The 24,859-nt window shown below is 47.4% G+C and overlaps 1 protein-coding gene across 3 annotated transcripts; it reads right to left on the bottom strand.

Annotated features, from left to right (window-relative positions):
* Nucleotides 1-372: 372 nt before the first annotated feature.
* Nucleotides 373-24,766, bottom strand: POFUT1 (protein O-fucosyltransferase 1). 3 transcript variants are annotated; one of them, XM_004014475.5, is made up of 7 exons: nucleotides 24,602-24,766; nucleotides 22,686-22,807; nucleotides 18,101-18,283; nucleotides 16,843-16,955; nucleotides 9,425-9,617; nucleotides 7,781-8,023; nucleotides 373-4,391 (listed from the first exon to the last, which is right to left on the bottom strand). In XM_004014475.5, the coding sequence occupies exons 1-7, from the start codon at nucleotides 24,732-24,734 to the stop codon at nucleotides 4,203-4,205; spliced, it is 1,176 nt and encodes a 391-aa protein (XP_004014524.1). In that variant the 5' UTR covers nucleotides 24,735-24,766; the 3' UTR covers nucleotides 373-4,202. The 3 variants fall into 3 exon arrangements, with proteins under 3 accessions (XP_004014524.1, XP_060253671.1, XP_060253672.1); XM_060397688.1 differs by lacking the exon at nucleotides 373-4,391 and adding an exon at nucleotides 7,215-7,468; XM_060397689.1 differs by lacking the exons at nucleotides 373-4,391; nucleotides 7,781-8,023; nucleotides 9,425-9,617 and adding an exon at nucleotides 13,028-13,181.
* Nucleotides 24,767-24,859: the final 93 nt, after the last annotated feature.

Genomic DNA, 24,859 nt, shown 5'->3' with positions numbered 1-24,859 from the left:
AGATGCAGATTCCTGGGCACTACACACCAGACATTCTGATTCCTCAGGCCTAGGTGGGTCCCTGGAATCTGCCATATTAACCAGCTCTCTCCAAGGATCCTCCGGAGACCACCATTAGCATCTGGAACTCAGAGGTGAGTGACCCACATCAGGTCACTCTGCAAGTCAGGGAGAACTTCTTCTCCTTGTTGCTTGGGCCACAGACCTCAGAGCATTCTAGACTTCCTCTTCCCTCCTAATTCCACTGCAGTGTGTCAACAAACCCTGCTGGCTCTTCCTTCAAAACATATTTCAGATTTTCTTCAAAAGTCTCCAGTATGTGGACTTGGGAATGAGACAGTAAATGAAACAAAACTGGTGAAATGCTGAGGCTTGTTGAAACTGAAAGTTCACTTTATTACAATATTTATGTATATTTGAATTTTTTCCAAAAGGCAGCTTTATTTTCTTAATTTTATTTTTTGGCCACATCATGTAGCTTACAGGATTTTAGTTCCCCAATCAGAGATTGAACCCCAGGTCTTCATCAGTGAGACAGTAGAGTCTTAACTAATGGACTGCCAGGGAATTCCCAAAAAGTAGCTTTTAAGTCTTGATCTAACAAATCCACTTCTAGGAATTTATCTTAATAAAAACGTGAGATAACAGAAAAAAAAAAACAACTTACAAATAAAAATATTTTCCAAATAATAATAGTAAAAAACTGGTACTAAGTTCTCATAATAAAACAACAATAAACTATGAGACATAATAAACTATGGGACACCCAGTGGAATTTTCTATTGTTAAAAACACTTATTCAGACCATGTACCAATATGGAAAACATGATATACTATTAAGTAAAAAAAACCAAACAAGACATTAAATTGTATATACTGCATGATTAAAACTATGTTAAGATTTACATTTTTTAAAAAAACGTTGACACTTTAAAGTCATTTTATACATCCAGAGTCTGACCAGTTTCCACCACAATCAATGCCATGACCTCTGCCTGAGCCCAGTTGCTTCTCTTGCGGGCATCCCTGTGACACCTCTATCTCGGTCTCCCTGCTTCTACTCTTCCTCCTTCCCATCTCCTCTCCACATGGCAGCCTACGAAAAGGTAAATCAGACCATGACTCTCCTTAGTTCAGACCCCACAAGGCTTCCCACATGTGTCCAAATAAAAGCCAAGGCTTGATCTTAACTAGGCTGTAGGACGGGTCATGTCACCTGTTCTCATCTACTCTGTTCCCTGCCTCACGTCTGCCACTCCAGTCACATTGACCTTGCTAGTTTTCATTCCAGCTTCAGGACCTTTGCACTTGCTGTTGCGCTGCCTCCAAAACGCTGAACGAGCATGGCCCCCTCCACAGCAGCTCTTTAGAGAGGCGTTCCCCGAGCTCATCTAAACCAGCACTGCTCCCCCTCTGCACCCACCATGCCTTTTTAGTTTTCTTATAGCACTTCACACCTCCCACAATACTTCTGCTTATTATGCCTTCTATTTATTAGAATGCAAATTCCTTGAGAATAAAGAATTTATGTCTGATCCTCTGCTAAATCCCTAGTACCCAGCACAGAGCCTGGCAACTGGTCAATAAACACCTGTTGAATGAAAGCATGTTGAATTAAGTAACCACCCAAGAAAACTCTAAGTTTCATGCGGGCTTTCTCTTTCCTGGGGGATCCTCCCTCTCTGAAAGCTCCTGGCAGTGGCAGACGCATGGCTGGAGCCCACTGGGGACAAAAGGAGGCTGACCATTTCTCCATTCAAGGTCTCCACGGTGCACACACAGAGTAAATCAGGTCTTGTGAACTGGAGGAGCAGAGCAGGTTGGCTAACAGCATTGGCCTTTGGAGATAAAATCTGGGCTGACCACTACCGGTTGTGTGGCCCTGAGGAAACTGAGAATTTTCCAAGTGTTAATCCTGCCTTGTGCAGAGAGTAAGTTTCTACTTCCCAGGGCTAAGGTAGAGGTTAAACCAGGGAACATCCATAAAACACTTAGCAAGCAGTGGCCGGTAGAGAGGAGGCATGTGACCAGAGGCAGTCACACTAACCAACAGTCACGTATGGGCCTTTGTCTCCTTCAAGTTTACAATGGGCCCTTATACTCCCTTTATCTGACTGGGGCCATTCAACAACCCCATCGTCGGTTTTATCACCATTTTATAGGTGGGGAAACTGGGTCAAAGGAATAAAGTGCTTGCCTACAAAACACACCGAATCGGACTACAGCTCCAGCGCCCTCACCTCCAGAAACACGAGCTATTATGACTGCCGGTGCTCATCAAGAGGATTTGGGCAGCTTATTTGAACCCCAGACTCTCAAGTGTGTGCAGCAAATGACATCAGTCAGAGAGCCACACCTTACCAACCGCCCAATGGAGGCAGGGGCTCGCTCCCATGTCCCTCAGTGAGGCTCATGAACAAGTTTGAGCAGATAAACTATCTCTGAATCCACCCCAGGATTTAAAATATTTTCCCCAGAGGGGAAATACAAATGCCCTTTCTGTATTAAGAGTTTGATGGCAGCTCTAAGCAGCAAATGCCATCTTTGCTGTTTGAGATCCTTGTCGCCCTTCAGCCTCTGATCCAGTATGCCCTGAAAAAAAGGCGTCTCTTCCCAAAGGCTACCCACAGGACACAGCTGTGGAGTTCTGGGACTGGCTTTCATCAGAGTCTCCCCCACTTTCCCAGGATTGAAGGCCAAGGGAGGTCACATGGCGGGGAAGTAATCGGCAGGTAACAGACATGAATTTTAGAACCAGCCAAGAGAACTGTAAGCTTCAGGTGGGTTTTCTGTTTCTTGCGGGATTCTCCCTCCCTGAAGGGTCCTGGCAGTGGCAAACCCATGAGTAGAGCCCAGTGGGGACAAAAGGTGGCTGACCATTTCTCCATCTGAGGCCTCCATGGCACATACACAGAGTAAACCGGGTCTTGTGAACTGGAGGAGTAGAGCAGGCTGGCTATCAGCACTGGCCCTTTGGAGGTCAAATCTGGATTGACCACTGCTGGCTGTGTGACCCTGAGGAAACTGAGAATTTCCTCAAGACCAAAAAATCACAGAGTCTCGGGGGGTCATGGATTTTTACCACTACAGCATTTGAGAGACAAAGAAACTCACAACCGTAACACCTTAGGTCTCATGGGCTTGACTGAGACTTCATTGGATGGGATGGAGCAGACAACCCCAGGAATGCAATGCGATGGCTCCTGGGTACTGAGGATCTTCCATCTGGTCAGGGGCTTAGTGACCACTCCCCTGTGAGGATACAGTCAGAAGGCTCCTGCTACAGGAGGAAGACTGGGAGGACAGGCCTGGAACCACTTTAATGACAAAGTTCTACAACCAGGCCCTTTGGAACAGGAGATAATAGAGACCTCAAAAGGATCCTACCAGGCCAGCAAGCCCAGGCCCTGGTGATGTGTTATGAGACCCTGATGGTGCCATGTTTGGGGCAAGCCATCAACCGCCAAGAGACTCTGAGAGCAATACCACGACAGCCTGGCTTGATGGAGGGTGCTCCCTGCTGGGAACGAGCTGTGTGAGCAGCACTTGGCCGTCTGCAGCGAACTGACAGCACTGTGGTCGATAACTTCTTTGTGCATAGTGTTTATGACGGAGAAGACTGTGCCCCAAACCCTGGAAATGGCCTAGGAAGTGGGGGCTGACAGTGGCTCAGGCCAGGCAGTGGGGATAAGCCTGAGGGCCACTTTGGGCGGTCATGTGGAAAAGCAGTCAATACACCCACCCACCCCTAGCCTTATCCACATTCTGTTAAGGTCACTTTAGGTGCCTACGTTAATGAACTTCACTGATTTTTTTTTAAGATAAGGGATAATTCTAGGGGAGTCATGATCTTGTATCAAAAGTATAAAAATCTCTTTTTCTATATATAAAATCTCTCTGAAGAGAATTGAGCATCTCAGCCTCCTCAGAGCAGGGCAGACCAAAAGACAGAGCTTGGATTACTTTGCTGGTGTGAGAAATTCCCAGGAGAAGCAATAGGGAGCATATGAGAAAGGGAGATGTCTGGCCACTAGCAGCTTGGAAGTCCTGTGTCCTGGGAGATTGACTGTCTTCCTCTTCCAGGAAGTTCCTGGTACTTTTCTCTGGTCTCTGATCCTTGGGGAATCAACGGTGGGAGCACCTCTGGCTGCCAGGCCTGGCTGGAGGGAACAGCTCAGACTGGTGGTGTGCTCCAGCTAGGATCAGAACTCATCCCGCAGCTGAGGGGGCCTGTCCATGCCAAAGAAGGAGGATGGTCTCCCATGGAGGTCCCGCTCCCGCTTTACGAAGGCAGTGAATGAGGAGACACAGTTGCCAATAAAGTGGTCAGCTTGGCCGAGGATGTACAGGTCGATCTGGGCCACCTCAGGCTTCAGACTCACCACCTTCACCTGCAGGAGGAAGGGCAGGGCGTTTTAGCCAGGGTTCAGGACAAAGCGGCCGGATCCGCCAAGGCCTGCAGCCACCCCTCACCTTTCTCCGTGCTGAAGTCACAGACATAGAAGGAGGCACACAAAGCGTTAACACGCAGGGTTGGGGTGCCTGAGAGAAGTGCTGCCTAGCAGATGGTGACCCTAACCCTCAGCTCCACACACACACCACTCATTCACACTCTGTCTTTGCTCATTGGTGTCTTCTGCCAGGAATGCCTATCCCCATCCAGCGCAGTCCTGACCATACTCTCAAGGCTCAGTTCAAGGTCTGACTTTTGCATAAAGCCCTCGCCTCAGGGTCTTGGCTTCTCCAACCAAACCACAATCTGACCAAAGAACACCCCACCCAACTGGTTCTGCTGCCTGGATGCCTCTGAGACTGAAGTCCTGTCCAATCTATCCCTGAGATATTCCTCAAAGGTGAACCTTTCTCCTGATGGACTACCACTCCCCGGCTGGTCACCATAATCTTTCTTTCTACTGGTCTGCTTACCAAAGGAAAAGTGAAAGTGAAAGCTGCTCGGTCATGTCCAACTCTTCGGGATCTCATGAACTATACAGTCCACGGAATTCTCCAGGCCAGAAGACTAGAGTGGGTAGCCTTTCCCTTCTCTTGGGGATCTTCCCAACCCAGGAATCAAACCCAGGTCTCCTGCATTGCAGGCGGATTCTTTACCAGCTGAGCCACAAGGGAAGGCCCTGGAGTGGGTAGCCTATCCCTTCTCCAGCGAATCTTCCTGACACAGGAATCGAACCAGGGTCTCATGCATTGCAGGTAGATTCTTTACCAAGTGAGCTTTCAGGGAAGCCCAGATATCATAGGAAAGCAGCCAAAAAACACTTTCACAGATTTCCCTACTCCCTTATTCCTCCCTCCCTCTATCCCCAGCTGAGCACCCTTAACTCAGGACTGCGATGGATGGGGATAGGCATTCCTGGCAGAAGACACCAATGAGCAAAGACAGAGTGTGAATGAGTGGTGTGTGTGCGCCCTACTGCTCTGCAGATAAAGACTACAGATCTTGAATGTGGCCAAAGGCCTGCTCAGCTGCCTTTCCACCTTGAGCTCCAGCCACTTCACACCAGGCTCCCTTCTACCTCAGGATCTTTACACATGCTCCTCCCCCTGTTGGGGGTGCTTGTCTCTTTGTCTGGTTAACTCCTATTTAACTCTCATTCTGCAGCTCAAGTCTCATCTCCTTAGGGAAGCCCTCCTTGGCCCCCTCAGTCTAGTCCAGGCTCCTCTGCCCTGCACTTGCACAGAACCACGTTCCCTCACTTTGTGGCACACATCTCCTTCATGTGTAGCTTTCACTCAGCGATTCTCTGGTTAACGCCCATTTCCTGTACCTGGCTGGGGCTGTGTTGGTTTGCTGGTCACTTCTGACAGGGGTCTGTCTCAATATGCATCTGGGGACTGGACAAGTGAGTGAATGAGCCCCCATACCCAAGCCTGGCCCTCTCCTGTGGGATACCTTATAATTCTCTGCAAGTCTCTTTTCCTGAGTTTAGACTGTGAGCCCTGGAGGGCAGCACCACATCTTATTTATCAGTATCCTCGGCTCAGCACTGGCCCAGCTTAACGGATGAGCAAGGATTAGTTCAGGAGAGAGGGTAGGCCAAGTCCGTGAAAGGAGGTGAGGAGTGGAGAAGGGCAAGAACAGTGGCACAGGAACAGGAAATAGAAATGGCAAGAGGCTCAAGGTGTAGCAAGTATACCAACTCTAAAAACTCAGAAAAAACTCCCTGGGACTCTCCGAGTCCTTCCATTTAGTACAGAGGTAGGGGGTGTGGGCAGAGCTGGGGCTGAAAGTGCTTTGCTGTCACACAGAGATTTCTGATGTAACAAAAATCATCATCTTGCTATTCAGATGGTAGCAGAAAAATAATACCAGCTTAATCATGGCCAAAATCCCCTGAACAATTCCACCCACGCCCTGAAACTTAACCGCTCTGTGTCATGCCCACTAAAATTAGCCCTGAGACCTCCTGGGTAAATTCTATCCTTTTTTGGGACTTTGGTTTCCTCAGTTTTAAAATGCAGAGGTTGGGTCGGAGGTGCTCCAAGGTCTCCGGCTCTGATATTCTTCTATAAAGTGGGTGGGTGGGGACCAGAATGCTGTGACTTGGCACTTCCTCTACAAGGCACTTCCTCAACAAGCCAGTAAAAGAGGGAAAGGGAGCCCCTCGACATACAGCCAAGGGCGCCCGCTGTTAGAAAGCGGGTGTCTGTCTTTCAAGGTCTGCACAAGCATTCAGGGGCTTTATGCACTCCAAAGTCTTACTGAATGTTCACTATTAACTCCACCGTTTTACCAATACATAACTACTCATTACCTGTTCTTCACTTACACAGTACCAAGCGCATTCTACTATTTACTCATATGTCAAACCCCTACTATTCACCCCTTCCTTAAGCATTTATGAAACACAAAGAGCCTTTCCTGTATTCATCAACCACCTACTTCTACTATCGATGACAGCTAACTTTATCGACAACTTATTTTGTACCGGACCAGTTTTAGCTTCTTCTTATTTGATCTTCAAAATTACCCCACGGGATAGAACTACTCTCAGTCCCATTTTACTGATGAGGAAACAGAAGCACAGAGAGGTGAAGTAACTTGTGCAAGGCTGCACAGGGAGGAGAGCCCAAGACCCTACGCTCCACAGTCCATGCTCTTCATCCCTCTGTGGCATTGGACCGCCCCCACCCGCTCTGTCCCCCAGGGCCCACTCAATATCCTTAATCACCAAACATTTACCAAGAGCCTACCATGTGTCAGGCACTGTCCTAGCCACTGGTGAGGGCAAGGCGGGGTCTCAGCCCTGCTGCTACTGCTAAGTCGCTTCAGTCATGTCCAACTCTGTGCGACCCCATAGACGGCAGCCCACCAGGCTCCCCCATCCCTGGGATTCTCTAGGCAAGAATACTGGAGTGGGTTGCCGTTTCCTTCTCCTTCTCCTGGAGGAGGTCAAAGTATCAGGCTAGACCCCGAAGAACCCTGGATCCTGCCTTCAAGGAGCCACAGCTTCTGGGAAGAAAAAAGACATGTTTCTTCATGAGTCTCACAGCCTAGGTGTCTCGGGAGGAGATGTGATTAAGTGCTGTGAAAGCTCCCCATAGGGATCCAGCAGCATCAGGAGTGGAGGGAAGCCTGCAGAGCCCCGGCGGAGGCGTCTGAGCTGGGGTTTAAAGAAGGGCAGGAACTAGAGAACAGGATGTTCAAGCAAAAGCCTGGCGGTGGGAGAACATGAAGCGTGAGGTGGGAGTGGAGGGAGCACCTTGGCACTGCCTTTGATTCCCTTCCAGCTGCTCTCCCTCCAGGCCCACACCCCATGTGTACCTTCCCTTTGAAGAGCTGCTGGATCTCGGGCAGGTAACTCTCAGAGTCGGTGGCGATGTAGACCGATTGGGCGTTCAGCGCTGTCACCCAGAGCTTCAGAGCGCGCCTGATTTCCTTCAGGTCAGGGAGGCACATGGTCATGGTGAGCGGGGCGGCGGTGTGGCGGCTGTAGCCCACACATTGTGGGGAGGCCATGAAGTGGGCACCAGCAGTTCCATCTTTCAGCATGGCACACGCGTTTTTCTGTGGGGCAGGTGGGGACAGAGCTATAGACAGCCACTGCCCACAACCCCAGAAGAGCGAGCCCAGGAAAGGGAAAAAGGCAGGTGATACACGAGTGCAACTTTTTCTTTTTTCTAAACCACTGAGGAAAAGGGAAATGCATCAGCAGTTAACAGTGCTAAGGGGATATTGGCTTTTCACAATTTTTTTTTCTTGGTCTTACTGCATTATCTGGGACTTCCAGCAGAATTCTGAACTGTGCTGGTGATAATGGGCAACCTCATCTGATTTCTGACTTCAGTGGGAACACTTCTGATAACCCCAAGAAGTGCACGTTTGCTGTGGGTTTCGGAGAGATAGCCTTTATCAAGCTAAGGTGGGCCCCTTGTATTCCCTGTTGGTTAAGAGTTGTTTTTCTTCTTTTTTTAAAATCATAAATGAATGCTGACTTTTTATCAAGCACTTTCTTGGCATCCACTGAGATGACTATATGATTTTTCTTCTTTGGGCGTTAATATAATAAATTTCACTGCATCACTGGGATAAATTTTACTTGTTTCTGTTCTTGTTCTTTAATATGCTACCGGATTTTACTTGGTAATATTTCACTTAGGATCTGGGCATATACATTCACTAGTGAGAATGGACTCTATTTTCCTGAGTTGAGCTTTTAATGAGTTTGGTATTGGCATTATGCTAGATTGAAAAAAAAAAAAAAAAAAAGCAGCTTATATTTTCTTATGTCCTAGGGGAGTATAGGTCCTGGCTCCTTTACTTCGTGGAGGGGCAGGAAGAGGGTCGTGTGGATGTGACTGCTTCCTCAAATGACACTGAATGAATTTTGATCTAATTTCCACACTTTTGAGTATTTTTCAAGTTTCCGTTAATGAGTATTTCTCACACACAGATATATACATATCTTCTTACGTAAACTAAGGAGATCGTCTGTAGTGCTCCTGTTATTTTCACAGGGAGGATAACCTGATGAGGTTTCTGCACATTTAAGCAGCTGCTGAATTTGGAAGATGATATCTTCTTTTCTTGGGAGCCCCACCCAACCTCCAGAGCTTGTTTTTCAACAAGGAGTCTACTGGCTAACCACTGAGCTGGGGCAGAAGACTGTGGGCTCTCTCTGGCTTGCTGCCTGACTCAGAGTCTAGCTTGATACCTCAGTTTATCCATTTGTGAAATGAGGAAAAAACGGCAACTGTTAAAAATGAGAACTACCAAGCAAGCACTCTGAAGCCACATTTCGGACGTGTCCATGGTGGGACTGTGGGGCTCAGCCCCATCAGCTTGGCCGAGTGAGGTCTCTTTGCCCTGGCTGGGACTTGGTGCAATGAGTTTAGCGTTCAGTGTCACAGACATGGGTCCTGCTCATGGATACGTCCAACCCAGCCATGAAAGGAAGGGGGAAGTTACCCAGTCGGAGCCAATGCGCAGGTGAATGCCCACGTAGGGCCGGATGAGGTGGGCGCGGATCTGGGCCTCCCCTGTCCTCACCATCTCCTCTGACCACACCATGTACTTCTGGAGTGGCCTGTGCTCCTCCAGGACAGGGAACTGGGCAGGGGCACCAGGCAGGGCAAGCACTGGATGTTCCTCTGGAGAAAATCTAGGCAGGAGACAAAATGAGAAGTCAGACAGACGATGCACAGAGAGTCTGGCTGCCACCCCCACGGGAAAAAGGATGGCATTGCACCATGTCCCAGAGACCCTGCGGAGGGGCCCCTGTAACATGCAAGAAGCACGAGAGGTTGTGAAACACCAACGGGCTGATAAGAGACCTTGGCAGCGGCAACAGCCACAATATGCAATACTGTCCCGCCACGAGGAATTTACAACCTTCTTTGCTTGTTTAACAATTAAAAATTTACAGTAGAGCATTCCAGCCCTTTGTATGTCATGCTGGCTTCCAATCTGTGGTGCGGTAATTCACTCCAGGGTGGGGTGTCTAGACTGAGTCTCTGCCCTTTTACTCACATGGTGGGATTAGGAAGTGCAGCTGCTAACAGGTCACACTCCCAGGGAGCATGTACAGTGGATGAGATCATTCACTCAACACTTAACGCATATCTACTGATTGCCTACTACATGCTGAGGCCCAGAGGAGAGTAACACAGGCGTGATCCCTGCTTTCATGAGAGCACCAGAGGCATGAAGACGCCTCCATCATTCCCTGCCAAAGGCTCTCCTTTCCCCTTGTTCACAGTGTACCTTGTAATTATTTCACCCATCTTTTCTGCTGGACTCAGGCTTCTGAAGGCAGTATCTCTGTGTGCCCAGAACAGTGTCTAGATACACAGAAGAGCTCAGTAAAGATTTGTTGATTGAATGAGTGAAGAGCAAACCTGTGTTCTCTCATTAGCTAAGGCCAGACTATATTCCAGCAACACAAGATGCCCCACTGTTCCATAAACTTTCAAAGTACTTTCAAACTCCAGATCTCTGCAGACTTTTTCCCTTCCACCTGGTATGCCTTCCCTCTGCCAGTCAAAATCCTTTCCCTAAAATTATGAAATAGGTACAGGCACTCTGGAAAACAGTCTGGCAGTTTAAAAAAAAAAAAAAACAAACAAACTAGACAAGCAATTACCATATGACCTATGTTTGGGCATTTATCCCAGAGACATGGAAGCCTCTACTGACACATGAACTAGTTTGTGAATGTTCACAGCAGCTTTACTCATAATAGTCAAAAACTGGAGACAACTCAGACGTCGTCAACAAGTGACTTGCTGAACAAACTGCAGAACAAACCCACACCCCAGAACACACTGCTGCAATAAGAAGGAGCCAGCTACTGACAGAGGGGACAGCTTGGATGGGTCTCAAGGGAATCCCGAGTGGAAAAAAGTCAATCTTAAAAGGTCACACACTGAATCATTCTATTATATAATATCTGTGAAATGACAAAGTAGAGAAAAAAGAAATGGACATGGGATCAGTGGTCATCAGGGACTAGGCTGTTTGTGCATGTATGTGTGTGTGCGCGCGCACGTGTGTGTGTGTGTGTGTGTGTGTGTGTGTGTGTGTGTGTGTGTAGGTGGTTTATAAACTGGCCACACAAGGACCTCTGTGATGTTAGAACTGTTTGGTATCTTGACTGCGGTAATGGATATATGAACATACACACGTGATAAAATTGAATAAAACTAAATATACACACACAGAGAAGTGAGTTCAAGTAAAACTGGGGAAATCTGAATAAAATGGATGGATTGTACCAATGTCAACATCCTGGTTGTGATACTGTGCTACAGTTTCGCAAAATGTTACCACTGGGGAGAACCGGGTAAACAGCAATTGGGATTTCTCTGTATTATTAATATTTCTTACAAGTGCACGTGAACCTACAATTACCTGAGTAAAAATTTTAGTGAAAAACTACTAAATATTTCAGAGCATGCAGGAAAAGAGAAAATAATTTAACGGTCCACATACCTGTGACCCAAATTAGCAAATATTAATACTTCACTTTGTTTCAGATTTTTAAAAATACACACCTAAATAAAAGCTCTATCCTGTGGTCTCTTTCCCTCTTCCTCCTCTTTCCAGATACTGTGGCTTTATGAATGGTTGCACTTTCACTATTTGTATAAAAAGGTATCATCCTGTGTGCTCTTTACACAGTGCAACGGTGAAAGTGTGCACTATAGAGCCAGACGACCTTGTTCTAATGTTGGCTATGTCACTAACTTGGGCAGGTGACTAAAACCATTCTGTGCCTCAGTTTTCTTATCTGTATAACAGAGCTGATAACAGTTCCCACTTCAGAGGGCTGTTGAGAAGATCAAACGGATTAATACAAGCAAAGCGTTTAGAACAGTGCTTGGCATGTAGAAAGCTCTCACAAAATTCTGACTCTCACCATATCCATCACTGTCATCATACAGCATGTAATCTATTACAACTTTTAAAAAATTTAACTCTCTGTTTTAGAGATTTGGCCATGTTGATGGTGTGGATCATGGGATTACGTTAATGTCTCCTAAAGTTTTCCATCTGCATGAAGAAATCAGTTTATCTATCCAGTCCCCTCCTGCTGGTCAGTGAGGCCGTTTCCATCTTTCCCCATGCAAAAGAGCTGCGACGGACAGGCCGCTCTTTATTCACACCTGACCAAGCACCACAGATACCTCTAAACTTCTGAGACCAGCTGCCACACCCAGGCCTCAGCTCCTAGGAGTGGGCTCCAGCCCACTTCTCCTTTGCTGCTTCCTACACAATGATGTGCTCAGTAACCACATTCCCCGTCCCCTGACATGAGGCTAGACCCCGAGTACTTTTGTTCACGGTGAAGGCCACACACACGAGTGCAAGCCCTGTGCCAAGGAAGCAATGAGCAAGTGTTCATCAACAGCCTGGCTCTAACACTTGTCTTGTCAGAGTTTAATTTTATATGTACATACATGGGACAGGCAGTGTTCCAGGTACTTTGTGTACATTAACTCATTTGAGTCTCTTAAGAGCCCCCATGAGGCAAGTACTGCCATTATTCTCACTTCACAGATAAGGAAACTGAGACACAGAACGGTTAAGCAGCATGCCCATGGTCACACAGCTACGAAGTGGCAGAACAGGGATTTGAATCCAGGCAGAATCCTCCAGAACCTTTGTTTTTAACTATTGTACCTCACTCCCAGCTCCCCCATCCAGTCAATAAGTTCCTCAAAAGGTGAATCTGTGGCTTATTCTTCTGATTCCCAGTCTCAGTGTAGGCCTTAACACATAGTAGGTACAATGAATATACTTAGAATGAATTAATGAGCCAGGGATCTCACCAGATAGACCAGATCAGGTAGTCAGGGGTTAAAAGAAGTGAACAGTAACTGAGTACCTACTATGGGCCAGGCCCTTAAGTGACTTTCAGAAGCCACCTTAAAGGACTTCATATGAAAAAGTTGTGACTTCCTAGGGGGCTGGAACGTTAGGATAAAACCAGGACCTCTGCCCTCCTTGACCTCCTGGAAAGAATCTGCTGCTGACCCTTGGTGAATTCCAAGTCTGGAATATGTGCCCCCGTTACCTGGATCTGGATCAGCTCACACAGCCGTCCTGGTTGGATCTGGATGCGACATCCTTACTGATATGATAAGCACCGAGAAGCCAAACTGATGCACTCCTTTGCTCCCAATGAGGAGACTGGTGTTTGGAGTGAAAGTGGGGAGTGAGGGTCCTGTTTGGAAAGAAAGCTTGACTAGCTCCATCTGTTCACATCCCTGGCTGGTGACCCTAAGTCAGGCCCTGAGCCTGGTAGCTGTCCAGCTGAATAAGGCACACTTTCCTACTACGGGGAGCAGTGAGACTGTGGGGTGTTTTACCATTACACTGACTCTACTGAGACCCCCCCTACCAAGCTGGGGTTTCTCCATGCACAGCACCCACGTGTGTGCCCAACAGATACCAGTGAATGGACATTATGCAGGGTACAGAGGATGAGGGCACATGAACGAGGCAGAGTCTAGCTCTTGGTTGTGGCATGAAAAACTGCCTTTCTCTGCAGCTCTTCATGACTGGCTTCTCATCCTTAAGGCTTCAGCCCTGCCAACTGTATGTCACCTGTTTATATCCACTCAGGGAAGGCTGCTGCCAGGGAGAACGATAAGCCACATGCTCAAATACCTGTTGCCTTCATGCCAAGAGAATGGTTCAGCCTGATGAGTCACAGCCTTCCAACAATGAAAGTACAATAAATAAATGTCTGTTGAATTAAACCTCCATCAGGGTATTCATAGATTCAGAACCAGCAGAGATGGAAAGATCCTCAGTGGGGAAGAAATAACCCTTATTCTCTTCTTCTAGAACCCAACTTTCAAGCTGGACACACAGAAGCCCAAAATACATTTCTCAGTACTTCTTGGGGCTAGGTATGGGTTGCACATCTAAGTACTGGCCAATGAGCTGGTGTAAGCAAGCTGTAAGGAAGGCTCCTTAGAAAAGTAAGGAGGGGCCCTTCTTCTGCCCCTTTTGTACCTCCAGCTGCCTGGGGTTTCATCAGTTATCTTGACCCATGAGGTGACACTAAGGATAAAAGCTGGTAATGGGACAGCTAAGCAGAGATGGGAGCCTAATTTCTAGACCCAAGGGAGCCTCCATGCAGCCCTGGGCTGCAGTCCTTTTTTACATAAGAAAATAATAAACTTTTGTCTTGCTAGTCTGCTGTTATTTGGGGGTTTCTCTTACAGGTACCTAATTTAAACCTGGTACACCCAGACCCGTGACCACCAAAACTTTTAGCTGATATACAAGAGGGTTACTGATTGGTAGTGGGAGAGGGGAACTGAACAGCTCTAACTTGCCGCCCCCCCCCCCCCCGCCATGGCACTACAAGCACTTCTCCACAACTCTAAAATTCAAAGAACAGTTTGAAAACGACTCATCTTAGAACTTTTCTGGTGGTGGAGCGGCTAGGACTGTGCTTCCAATGCAAGGGGCCCAGGTTCAATCCCTGGCCAGGGAACTAGATCCCTCATGCTGCAACTAAAGATCCCACATATGCATGCACACATGCTCAGTCATGTCTGACTCTGTGTGACCCCACGGACTGCAGTCCACCAGGTTCCTCCATCCATGGGGATTCTCCAGGCAAGAATACTGGAGTGGGTGCCACTTTCTCCAGGGGATCTTCCCAACCCAGGGATCGAACCGGAGTCTCCTGCAGTACACGTGGATTCTTTACCACTGAGCCTCCAGGGAAGCCCATAAAGATCCTGCATGCTGCAACTAAAACCCAGTGCAGCCAAATACATGAATATATTTTAAAAAACTAAAAACAAACAAAAAAACAAATGTCATCTTATTGTTTTAAAAAGAAAGAAAATGATCCATCTTGCTCAATCCCTTCATTTTATAGATTGAGCACTGTGGCCTAAGAAGGGAAGCAACCTGCAGTTATCCAGTGAACAGGGAAGCATCTGACTTGCCAGTGCTGTTTCCCCGACACCCACACTCCTGCAATGAAAGGACAACTTCCGACAGCAAGAAAGTACACCTAAAAAGTTGGCTCAAAGGCAAAAGCTTACCCAAGCCCTTACATAATTCCTACAACTCAACGAACTCAAACAAGACCATGGGGCGGCCAGGAACAAGTCTTTCAGCAATTCTGTCCTACCGATGCATCCATGTAGCACTGTCCCTTCTCCAACCAGGATTGTGTGCTTTTTTTTGGCTTTTTGGAATTTGTTTTTAGAACTGGTGTCCTTTTCCCCCCTACCCCCCCACCCCCAGCATTTTAGAAGCAAATCTCCATCCTCTGAGGATAGTGCGCCTTCTGGCAATAGCTCTGAGTTCATTCAGAGCTGAATGGGGAGGATCAAGCAGGTAATTAAATGGAAACCAACAATTTCCTATGCAGGATCAACTATGAAGGGCCTAAGACTCTGCCATGATTGTCTCCTTAGTAGCTCATGAATTAGCTCTTAACACAAGTCCCGAATAGGAACTGGGAGCTGTTTAAGGCACAGCTCTTCTCTCCACAGTGATGAAGAATGTGTGCTCTGGAGTCAGGCGGCCTGGGTTCAAATCACAGCTCTGTCACTTCAAGCTCAGGCAAGTGATTTCACTTTTCTCTGCCTCAGTTTCCTTACCTGTGCAGCAGAGATGACAATAACACTGTGTCACAGACCTGTGAATGTATTAAATGAGCTATTATCTTGGAAGACTCAGGTAGAGAAGACTTAGTACAGCAACTGGCACACAGTAGGTACTAGATAAATATTAGTTTTTATTAACTATGAAAGCCTTACACATAGACCCCAGCTGCCCACTCAACAGCTGCATTACTTTGGGCAAGTTGTTTAAATAACCTCACCGATCTCAGTTTCCTCACCAGTCAAATGGAAATTGATCATAATACCCACTTCATGAAATTTCTCAAAGGCTTAATTAAAATAAAGCATGTGAATAACAGTAACAGGTAACACGGACTGGTCCTCTACTACGTGTCATGTGATTTATACACTAGGAGGCAGATACCATAGTACTCCTTCCATTAAACCAAGGAGGAAGCTCAGGTCAGACAGTCTGACCGGCTCACTCAGGGTTATCTGAGAAAGAAAAGGGCTGCCTGAGAGCTCAGGGCTGTCTAAGGGTAAATCAGTCTTCCTTTGCCTTGCTGGGACCACGCAAGAATTCATAAGCCCCTCATGGCTCCTAACCCAGGTCTGATGTCCAAGCCCCTGCTCTTTCTGGCCCTGCTACAGCATCAGCGGCAACAGCACTATGTCAGTGTCATCATTTTATCTAGACTGCAGGCAGCTGAAGGCTGAGACTGGGTCTTCCTCATTTTTATGTATCACCTCTGGCCTTTGAGCACTAAGTCTCATACGTGACAGACGCTCTATAAATATTTCACAGACTGTGCCTATGCCCTGCTAACCTATTTTTTTTTAAATAGGGTTTACTGGAATGCAATTAATAAAGCACATCCAATTATTATCAGGATGACATCATTTCTCAGTCTGCACCTGAAGCTGTTCTTCTCTAGAAGAGGCTTCTAATTTTCACCTTGTGAAGAGGAAGGTAACAGGGGAGTGATTCTCACGCCTCAAGGAGGAAATTGAGATGCATGTGACTGCACAATATTCTTTTTATGACATCCTTTATCGGCTGATAAACTCTTGCTCAACCTCGTGGCAGGTCAACGTCCCACCGTGTCAGGCGTTGAGATGGGAACAGATCACATAGGATCCCAAGTTCAAGAGACAGAACAGCCGCACCTTTGGTCTCATACATCAGGGTGCAGGGTGTGGCAGAGGGAAGAGGACCAGGAAAGTGCTGAATGCCCATGGGCCCCCCACTCCTCCCCTAACCCCAGCAACAATGCCCCCTCCATGTACCTCTGGATCCACTGGTCTTTGTAGGAGGCGCTGAAGGAAATGCCTGCAAAAAGCTCGGACTTGTTGAAACTCACATGAAACTGATCCCAAAATGGGCCAAAGGGGTTTCCTTCCTGGAGAAAGAGAGTGGCCAAACACTTACTAGGCAGGAAAGAAAGCCAGGTGGGACTGGGGCCAAGGAACTGTGGATGGGGAAACCCTGCACTATCTGACTCGGTCTGAAATACTCTCACAGGATGGGCAAGTAGGAATGTCACTTCATAATTCCTGGGCTGGGGGCTGAGGAGGGTGGCTTGGCCTCCAGGCTGGTTTTCAGCAGGAAATGTTCACCACAGTATCTGAAGGAGTCTTTCCTGCTCACATGCCATATCCTGCCAATCCTGCAGCACTGGTGGAGATCTGGGGAGGGAGCTACCTTGGATTTGGGACCACGGACTAAGAGCTCCAAGAGACTTTCAAGATCAGCTCTTATTTTCAAGATGGAAACCAGGGTCCAGACAAGGTAAGACACTGGCTCAAGCTCACAGAGCAAGTGAGGGCAATATTGGGACTGAAAGCAAGATATCCTTTCTCAAATTTCACGACTTCTTCACCTACCCTCCCCAGACTTTAGCACAAACACTGAAAGACATACTGGGGGTTGTCTTACTCCCAAAGTGCCAGAAATTTCAAACTTCTGATAAATATGACAGCCTCGCATTTACCTGCTGAGAGGCAAGAAAGTATACAAGTTAGGAGGGTGGAAAATGGAGTCATATTACCACAACTTATTTGCTATATGATTTGGGGCAAAATATTGAACCTCTCTTTGCTGTACTCAGTGTCCTCTCTATAAAATGAGGATAATAATAGTACTTTCCTCATGAAACAGTTGAAGGACTAAGTGGGATAATATGTGAAAAGCTCTTAACATGGTACCTAGCATGTTATAAGTGCTATGTGAGTACTAGTTATCATTACTGATGTGGTACTTTTCAGTTTACAAGCATTCTTACTCCTGGCCCTCATGATACTTTGTGAGCAAGACACAACAGGGACTGGCGTCTTTATTTTGTAGGTAGAAATAAAGGCTCAGAGGAAGCAAACTCCTCTGCCCAAAGTGACACTGTTGACAAATGCGAGAAATGGGGCTTAAATCTCCATCTTTCCACGCCAGGCTCCTCTGGTGCCTTCCCCCACATATTGCTATCTTGCAGTGTCTCAGGGCCTAGAGGACCTGGAACAGGCAGAAAGGGCCCCCCTGACCCACAGGACCCACCTTCATGGGGCATGTCTTCTTATCAGGACTTCGCTGGGCTGCCACCTCAAAGCAGTATGCCACCCGCTTCTCAGGGGGCCAGTGGGTGGGTGCCAGCTTCCCCATGAAGTCCTCCAGGCTGATGACGCGATGGTAGGCCTGGAGGGGTTCCAGCTTGAAGTACTTCTGGTAGGGCACATGGACCTACAGGAAAAGTGGGGGAAAGCAGGGGTTGGAGAGTCCTCCCTCAGTATCCTAGTGGCTGCTTCAGAGACATCCATTAAAACCATATACTCTAGGACTTCCCTGGTGGTGCAGTGGATAAGAACCCGCCTGCCAGTGCAGGGGATATGGGTTCAATCCCTGGTCCAGGAAGATTCCACAGGCCACAGAGCAACTAAGCCCTGTGTACCACTACTGAGCCCACACTCTAGAGCCCGTGAGCCTCAACTACTGAACCATGTGCACTGCAGGGCCCTAGAACCGCAACTACTGAGCTATGCGCCACAACTAATGAAGCCCTCACACCCTAGAGCTGCACACCACAGCTACTGAGCCTGTGTACTGCAATTATGGAGGCCTGTGCACCTAGAGGCCGTGCTCCGCATCAAGAGAAGCACCACAATGAGTAGCCCTGTGCACCGTAACTAAGAGTAGCCCATGCTCACCACAACTAGAGAAAGCCCACACACAGCGACAAAGACCCAGTGAACCAAAAAATGAATAAGAAAATGTTTAATTAAAAAAAAAAAAACAACAAATCCATGCACTCTATGACCCAGAGATCTTAGACTGCACGTCAGTGACAAACTTTTGACAAAAGACACCAAGCTTAGAACAGAAGCTGGGAGAAAACATCTGTAAATTAAAGGACAAATAGTAATGGACCTCATGTTCAAAAATGCCTGCTGATTTGTAAGAAAGAAGATAAATGACACAAAAGAAAACATGGGCAGGAAAGGATAGGAGTGAGCAGCTCACAGCAAAGAGAACCCAAATAGCCAATACACTCAAAAGATGTGCAGGCTCACCAGAATTAGGAAAAAGAAAATGACAACAAGACACCATTTCTTACCCAAGAGACCAACAAAAGTTTAAAAGCTTAACTCTGGGCTTCTCTGGTGGTCCAATGGTTAAGAGTCCACCTGTCAATGCAAGGGACATGGGTTTGATCCCTGTTCCAGGAAGATCCGACATGCTGCGAACCAACTAAGCCTGTGTGCCACAACTACTGAGCCGGTGCTCTAGAGCCTGGGAGCCACAGCTAATGGGCCCGCGTGGCGCAAATACTGAAGCTCTCACACCCTAGAGCCATGCTCTGCAACAAGAGAAGCCACTGCGATGAGATGCCTGCGCACCACATCCAAGAGTAGCCCCTACTCGCTGCACGCAGCAATGAAGACACAGCACAGCCAAAAATACATAAAATAAATATTTTTTAAAAGCTTAACTCTATTGGAAAATATATAGCTGACAGTAGAGGCATACATTTTATAGCCACTACTTTGGAGTATAACCTCTTATAGCATCTATTAAAAATAGAATTTTAAATGCACCCTCTATCTCTAGGTATTTGCCTTAGACAAATTCTTGCCCTTTGTAGCAGGAGAGGGATAAAGGATGCTCAGTTTCATAATGGAAGCAGTACTGGAAAGAACTTGGAAGTTCTACCAAAAGACACTAAGAAAAAAATAATAAGAAAAAGGAAAAAAAAGATACTTAAGTCCATGATAGTGGTTGCCTTGGAGCGTGGGGGAGGGACTAGGAGTAGCCTAGAACCAAGACAGACTTTATCTTTTAACAACTTTATCTGTAACCTTTTGTTTCTTTTCTTAACAACAAAAAAAGATGAAGCAAATACAAGAAAATGTTAATGATTATCACTGCTAATGGTGAGTACATGGCTGGTGATTATATTAATCTCTGCATTTTTCGAGACTTAAGAAAATTTCTTGGAACACTATGAAATACAATTTAGACTTTATCCCATAGGTCAGAGTTTCCAAGCATGTTCCACTAGTTCAGGTGGGTAAAGGGTTCTGCAATAAAAAGGCTCCAGAAATAAACAGGCCTGAGAAATGCTAGGTTAAGCAGGTTTCTTTATGACAGGACTTCTCAGGGCCTTTAATATGCTAACGTGCATTTTGAATCTCCAAATCTGGGGGGAATGAAGAACTGAGAACATAATTTCCCAAACTGACTTAACCACTGCACTGGTTCTACATAAGCCATTGGTGTCCCAATAAGCAGACTCTTGAGAACCTTACTTATTAGCAATGAGGTTGCGCAAAGGATTTTAAGCAGAAATAATATGAGATCTGCTTTCCTGAAAGATCTCTCTGGTGACAGAAGAGAGAATGTCCTGATGGTAAGATTAGAGGAGGGACGGAAAGATTAGGAGGCTACTGCAATGGTCCTTTTATTTGTTCAAGTATTCATTCAACATGAGTTGGAGAAGGGGGCAACAGAGGATGAGATGGTCGGATAGCATCACTGACTCAATGGGCATGAGTTTGAGCAAACTCTGGGAGATAGTGAAGGACAGGGAAGCTTGGTGTGCTGCAGTCCAGGGGGTCGCAAAGAGTCGCACACAACTTGGCGACAAAACAATAACAACAACAATTCATTCAACATGTATTTTTGTTGTTTTGTTTCAACATATATGCCTGAGCATCTCTCGTAACTCTGAGAGATGGGGAAGCATGGACAGGTCAGAAAACGTAAAGAAAGGTGAAGTGCACAGTAAAGGGAAGCATTTAGGATGATGTCTAGGTTCCTGGCTTGGTATCCAGGTGAGTGGAGGTGACATAAACTAAGGCTGGAAATACAGGCAGGAACACAGGTTTGAGGGGAAGGTGCTGGCTCTGTGGGTCATCCAAGCAGACTCAAGGGCTGAGGAGTTTGAAACACTGGGTCTGTGGTCAGAGAGTCAGGGCCACAGATAAATTTGGAAGGAACATGGAGAATAATGAAAGCTGCAAGAGTCAACAGAATCTTAGAACAAAGCAAATAATGGTAATAAAAGCAACTAATATTTATTGAGTGCTGGATTAGCGCCAGGTGCTATACTCATCATGTTTCATGGACTTGACCACCTAACTGTGAATGGTAGGAATACAGCCATCCCTAGTTTACTTATGAAGAAACCCAGGCGGACAGAATCTAGATAACTCATCTGAGGTCACACAGCTAACAAGCAAACAGAAACAGGAGACACACCAACATTTAAACAGTGGGTGGGGAAAAAGGAGCCCTTGCTGGAGCACAAAGAGGAAAATGCAGACAGGTCGGGCTAGAGCAGGAACAGGCTGTGTCTTGGAAGCCAGGGGAGTAAGGAAGTTCAAGGAGACAGGCTCATGGGGCCAGGTGCCACCGGAAGGTCAGATGAGATAGAGATCGAGAAATGACCCTGGGTTTGGCAATTCTGAGGTCTCTAGTGACCTTCTGTGAGAACAGTCCCATTGGGGAAGGAAAGTCTAACTAGAGTAGGTTGAGTAACCTGCAGAAAGCAAGAAGAGACTCTGAAAGACTCCTAGCTGAGAAGAGAAGGCAAGTGAACCAGAAGGAGATGAATGGGCCATGTCTGAACTGTAACAGTAAGTGCAAAAAGTCAGAGCATCAACTGTGCCCAGTTACTGAGGACTCTCTATGTCATAAGCACTTTACATTGATCGGCTCAGCTGATTCTAAGAGGGACGGATACCACCATCACTAACTCACTGAGGGAAGGAGCAAGAATCATTTCCAGCCTATTTTAAAGATGAGAAAACTGAGGCACAAGGAAGTCAAGTACCCTGACCAGGCACACAGCTAGTACATGGCCAACTCAGGCTGTGACCTCATTACTCTGGCTTTTATCCTCTTTTAAAAATCTCTCTAAAAATGGCATGCACAATAAAAAATAAAAACTATGCAGAGAAAAGGCTGTAAGAAAGAAATATGGGTGTTTTGCATATAACCTTTTGAAGTTTATTAAGAACTTTCAAAGTCAATTCACTAAATATTAACTCAGTTCTCACTACCAGACCCCTGGAGTTAAAATGTGAACAAAAACAGACATCAGGCCAGTGGAAGTCATAAAGAATATGCAAGAAATTAAGACAATGCTGGACTTCTCATTCTAAGGGACCCGGTGATGAGGTGGGAGCCAGACTCCTCTAGTTTGTGACCTTGGACATGTTATTAACTAACTTGTGCCTCGTTTCTCCCTCATAACTGATAATAGCACCCATCACCTGTGACCAATGGGTGGGACCAGACAAGGCTGGAAATGGAGTCTGGAGCGTCTAGTCACAGGCTCTGGAGTCACACAGACATGGGCTTGAATTCCAGTTCTTGTGTGGATGTGGTAAGATACCTAGCCTCTCTAAACCTGTTTCTTAATCGAAATGTGATGAGAGGAAAAGAACTAATCCTCATGCAGTGCTCGGAAAGCAGGTGCTGAACAAATATTAGTGAGTTAGCCAGGGAGGACAGTTGTGGATGGTGGATAGGGCAAACTCAGGGGGATGGGAGATAAACCCTATAGAAGGACTTGGGGTCAAGCAGAAGTGAGCATGACTAGGGAAAGGTAGACATGGGCAAACAGCAGGCAGGAGGTACTCACATTGGTGAAAGGAGGCTTGTGATGCTGGTACTCAATCCAAGGAGGTACTGCCAGGGTGCGGTTCAACAGCTTTGCAAATGCCAGGGAGCCCAAGAAATGATCAGCCTGGTTCCCAAAGCGCCCTGGATGGTATATTGCAGGTGAAGTGAGGACTGGGACGTTGAGGGCTTAGGGTATGCAAGATTCAGAAAGGGAGCCAGGGATGGGGAGGACCAGGATACCAAGGAGAGCCAGGGGAGCTAGCAGCATGGGACCAACTCTAGACTCCTGGGTCTGATGGTCAAGGCCCTTCAGGCCCTGCCTCTTCTGCCTCAGTCATTCCAGGTTGGTGCTGTTTCCCAAACATGCTCTGCACTTCCCATCCCCACCCCCGCATCTTCGCTCTTGCTGTTCCATCAGCCAGGGGTGCCCTTCTATTTCCTCCCCTCTGTACACAAAGCGGTAACTCCAATGCCTCACTCACTGGGATCCTTTCACGACCCCTCTGCCATATTAAGTCCCCATCCTCCGTCTTCCACCTTGGATAAGCTACTTGTGGTTCTTCGACTCTTCCTAGAATGTCCTTTCCCATTTCCTGGCCTTTGGCCCTTTCCTCAGCCTGTAAGTGCCTCAGGGACAAGGGCCCTATCTGATTGTTTCTGTCTTCCCCAGCATGGCATCCATTCATTCATTCCACAAAGAATGTTGAGAGGTCACAGTGTGTCAGTATCTCTGCTAGGTGCTGAGACACAGGAGTGAGCAAGAAGGTCAAGGTCTCTGCCTTCAAGGCATTCACAGTCTAGGTAGGGTGACAGTGAAGTGAAGTTGCTCAGTCGTGTCTGACTCTTTGGGACCCCATGGACTGCAGCCTACCAGGCTCCTCCGTCCGTGGAATTTTCCAGGCAAGAGTACTGGAGTGGGTTGCCATTTCCTTCTCCAGGGGATCTTCCGGACCCAGGGAACGAACCTGGGTCTTCCGCATTGAGGGCAGACGCTTTACCGTCTGAGCCGCCAGGGAAGGCAGGGTGACAGTAAAGATAAATATGTGTGGTGATGGAGGAAATGATGAGATTATTTGGGTTGAGGTCACTGAAGTCCTTTCTGGCGACACTTACAAGCTGTGGCCTGAGGATGGGAAGATGTTGATCTGGCACAGAGGCAAGAGGAGGGTGATCCCAGCTAGGGAATTGTGCAGGCTGCAGGATTGAGCTTGTGTAAGGAACAGAAAGGGATAACTGTGCCTGCAACTGGAACGTCTCCGGAGAAGGGTGTGGTGGAGATGATGCACAGAGGGACAGACCATCATGGTTAGGAGACTGGAGGGTTTTAGGAATGAGTGACTTTAAAATGACACTCCACTACCCCCATTTAAACTGCACCCCTCTGACAGATTTTAGATTCTCTCTTACTCTGCTCTATTTTAATTTTCCCATAGCACTTACTCTCCTTTAAGATATGCGATTACTTACTCTTTATGCCTATCTTTTATGGTCTGTTTTTCTCAACTAAATAAAGGCTCTACAAGAGCATAGAGCTTTCCGACTTATCACCGTATCCCTAGAGCAGAGAACAGGGCTGGGCACCCAGTAGGTGCCTTATAAACATGTGGTGAATGAATCGCCCAGAGCCAGCATTGGGTCAGTGACATCAAGTCCTACCCCACTAACTCCATTTACTGGACTCGGAGCTGGCTCAGGCTTTGTGCATGACACGTCGTAACCTCTCCCGGCCTCGGTTTTCTCATCTGCCAAAGGGAAGGCTGGTCAGAGAAGCCCCTGTGTCTTTGCCACAGGGGCAGAAAGTCGAGGAGCAGGCCCTGTCCGGCGCTGGAGTCCATTCCCGGGCCTGTCAAGGCGTCTCTGGGAGCCTCAGAGGAGTGGCTTCTCCTTTCCGGGCCTCGGTTTCCCCACTTGGACAGAAGGCTCGGGAGGCCTTACCCATGCATGGGCAGTAGAGCAGGTAACCGGCCGGATCCCAGGAGCCCACGGGCAGCCCCAGGAGCGGCAGAAGCAGCAGCAGGAGAGACACACGCGGCGGCAAGAGCGACCGTGCCCACGCGGCGGCGCCCATAGCGGCTCCAGAGCCAGAGCGCGCCGCGGCGCGGAGGCTGGGAGAGAAGGAAGAGCGCGAGCGTCCGCCCCGCTCCCGGCGATCCCCGCGTGCCGCCCGCGCGCCGCCCCGGCCGCTCTAGCCTG

Source organism: Ovis aries, chromosome 13 (assembly GCF_016772045.2).
Source record: "Ovis aries strain OAR_USU_Benz2616 breed Rambouillet chromosome 13, ARS-UI_Ramb_v3.0, whole genome shotgun sequence".
NCBI classification, from domain to species: domain Eukaryota; kingdom Metazoa; phylum Chordata; class Mammalia; order Artiodactyla; family Bovidae; genus Ovis; species Ovis aries.
Note: the sequence above shows the minus strand (reverse complement) of the source record. Positions and strands in the feature narration are given on the sequence as shown.